This window comes from Cynara cardunculus (assembly GCF_001531365.2).
Source record: "Cynara cardunculus var. scolymus isolate 2C chromosome LG 9, CcrdV1, whole genome shotgun sequence".
Lineage (NCBI taxonomy): Eukaryota > Viridiplantae > Streptophyta > Magnoliopsida > Asterales > Asteraceae > Cynara > Cynara cardunculus.
This window is the reverse complement of record NC_037536.1, coordinates 12,937,329-12,940,198: the sequence shown is the minus strand read 5'-3', so window position 1 is coordinate 12,940,198 and position 2,870 is coordinate 12,937,329. Positions and strand designations below refer to the sequence as shown.

Here is a 2,870-nt window from a genome sequence, read left to right as displayed (position 1 = left end):
TATTTTAATTTTAAATAATATATAATTAAGTTTAATTGTGGGAAACGTCCATCACATAATTAAAGAGCATAATAAAAAATAGACATTTATTTTAAAATAAAATAGAATAATAAATATTTTTAATTATTTTCCCAGCAACATGGAAGAAGATGCGCATCTACCGAGAAACAAGTGGAAGAAGCGGCAACGCAATTACGCAAGTTGCACCTGATAAATAAATCTCGCGACACACATGTTTAGGATATGATAATGTATTTTTTTTTTAATTTAAAATTTAATTTTCTTATTTTTAAGAAAAAGAAAATTGAATTTTTGTATTGAAGATCTTCAAAGGTCAATAGCGAAAGGAAATGGACCAATAATGAAGGTAGCTCTTGGTGCCTCTAAACCATGAAGAGCCATCTTTTGACCCTTTTTTTTTGGAAATAAAAGAATTTCATACCCTACTTGTCATTATTATTATATATTGACTAAGTTCAATGTTTATCGACATTCATTCAGATAAAATATGTACAACGACTTGCATCAGTAGAATAGTCTGATTGTTTTAAGTTTGGACTTCAAAGATTAAAAGTATCTGGAGGTCCCAGATTTAACTCAAATGAAGAATAAAAATCTTTTTGTAGCAATAGAAATTCAAATGCGATGACTCCGAGCTATCTGTAAAACATGTGATTACTCTATGATTAATCGGCTCGCATAACAAGTTAGATATCTAGGTTAATTAAAAAAATTAGTCGAGTCGATGGCAAAACCAATCCTTGCCTCATTAATTAAGTAATAATAGTTTATTATAATCTAAGTTGTTTATTGCCTTTTAGTCCTACAAGTTACTTTGTTCATGTATCTAGATTTTTTAAAGAAAAATTATGTGAAAATTGTTTGATTAAGAAATATATTGTTAAAAAATAAATTGGTTAAATAATTTAAGAGTAAATTACATTAAAAAATAACGTACTTAACTTGATTCATATTTTTGAGTAACGTATTTTTAAAGCTTTTGTTTTGGTAACTAAGATGTAAAGTTTTAAACATTTAAGTACACAGGTAAATAGGTAACCGGTTATCATGCTGACGTGTTATTCAACTCGATATTATTTGCTGAAGCATCAACCGGATACCACATCAATATAGTAACCGGTTAATGCTTCAATCCTTACTTGGGTACTTATATGTTTAAAGATTTACATCTTAGATACCAAAATAGAAGTTTTGAAGGTACGTTTTGTTTTTTCATACGATTTGCCCACAATTTAATTGTGAAGTATATTCAAGTATTCGATGATTTCTAAAATTATTTAAAGAATAAAATAATTGTTGTGGTAATAGTGAAAAAAAATGTGATTGAAAATGACATGCAAGTTTTTTACGTGACGAAAAGTAGGATGGAACGTGAATGGAAGGTCGACAGAATAGAGGACGCGTGGAAAAGAATATGAGGAGTTCCAAGTGGAAAAGACTGACTTCATTGCCATTACGTGATCACAGTAGGTGAGGTCGCTATCGTAGCCTTATTGGACCCTTAATTTCTTGAATTCCTCTTCTTCTATAAATACCCAACCACCTCTCTTCTCATTTCATCTAATAATCTTTCCACACTAACGACTTCTTCCACGATGCCTGGCGCTAAGCTTTTCTCGTCTTTCATCCTCGCCAGGTAATTTCTGTTACTTTTGAATTTTATCTGTTTTGGTTGACTTTGTTTTTTTTTTTTTTTTTGAGATTGAAAAGTTACAGGGATCAATTCACAGTCTAATGGTTATGTTATGTTAACAGACGTGGATTTGCAACAGCAACACAAGGGATCAGTGGCACGAAGGGAAGTGGAGTTGCAATGATGAAGAAAGGAGGTGAGGAATCGAAGAAATCAACATCATGGGTTCCAGATCCAGTAACAGGATACTACAAGCCAGAGGGTCAAATTAAACAGGTTGACGGAGCGGAGCTACGTGAACTGGTCCCAAAGCAAAAAAAACAAAAATGAACATGAAGAAGACAAAGATGAATTTGCTTTGTCCAAAACACATGATCGTGTCCAACAAGCAACAACCCGTATGGATGGAAAGCTGTATCGTCGTTCGTCTGTTATATCATCGTTGCTTCCAATAGAATATAATCCTTAATTTAATAAATTTTATACATCTTAATTGAACGGTCTTGTGAGTTTTCTTCCTTTCCAGGTTTTTTTTTCGCTTTAGAGCAATTAAGTCTAAGTAATTAAGACTTCAAGTAATTATTAACTACAAACATGCAAACTCTAAATATATTTTTGGACCGTTTACTAAACGTTTATCAAATAAGTTCTTATCGGGTCATTTATCTTACTAAATCTACATGCAAAGATACATAATCTTCATTGGTAAAAACGTAGACAAGGACCAAGAGTTGTACCCGATAAAGGTGGATGAAGACCCTTACCCGGTTAACATTTACTGGATAAATTGTTGTATCCGATGTCGTTTTGATGGATTAAAATCTTACCGAATAAAGTAAATAAAGTGTTGACTCTCAACAGTAAACATTTGAGTAGACAACCTCTTAGTTATGTTTCGTTTACAGAGAAAAAAGAAATTTAGTTCAGAGTTTTATTAACTATTTATTAAGGGGGTGTTTGAGATTGCTTATTTAAAACAACTCACATTTTTTTTGTAAAAGTGTTTATCAACTTATCTGGTGTCAAATCAAAGTTTTATTAAAAGTGTTTGAATTAGCTTATGGCGGAACCAAACGTAATAAGCTGATAAATATTTTTTTTGTTTCATCCAAACACTAAAAAACTACGTATTGCCGGTACCACCAACTTAATAAGTTAGAAAAGAATAACTTATCAAAAAAACCTCTATTACCAGTGTCACACCGATATATTTCTT

General features: G+C 31.4%; 1 protein-coding gene across 1 annotated transcript; it reads left to right on the top strand.

Moving 5' to 3' along the window:
- The first annotated feature begins 1,549 nt into the window (after positions 1 to 1,549).
- On the top strand, positions 1,550 to 2,174 carry LOC112518448 (protein SENESCENCE-ASSOCIATED GENE 21, mitochondrial-like). The gene is made up of 2 exons (XM_025126139.1): positions 1,550 to 1,657; positions 1,777 to 2,174. The coding sequence occupies exons 1-2, from the start codon at positions 1,617 to 1,619 to the stop codon at positions 1,982 to 1,984; spliced, it is 249 nt and encodes an 82-aa protein (XP_024981907.1). The 5' UTR covers positions 1,550 to 1,616; the 3' UTR covers positions 1,985 to 2,174.
- The last annotated feature ends 696 nt before the right edge of the window (positions 2,175 to 2,870 follow it).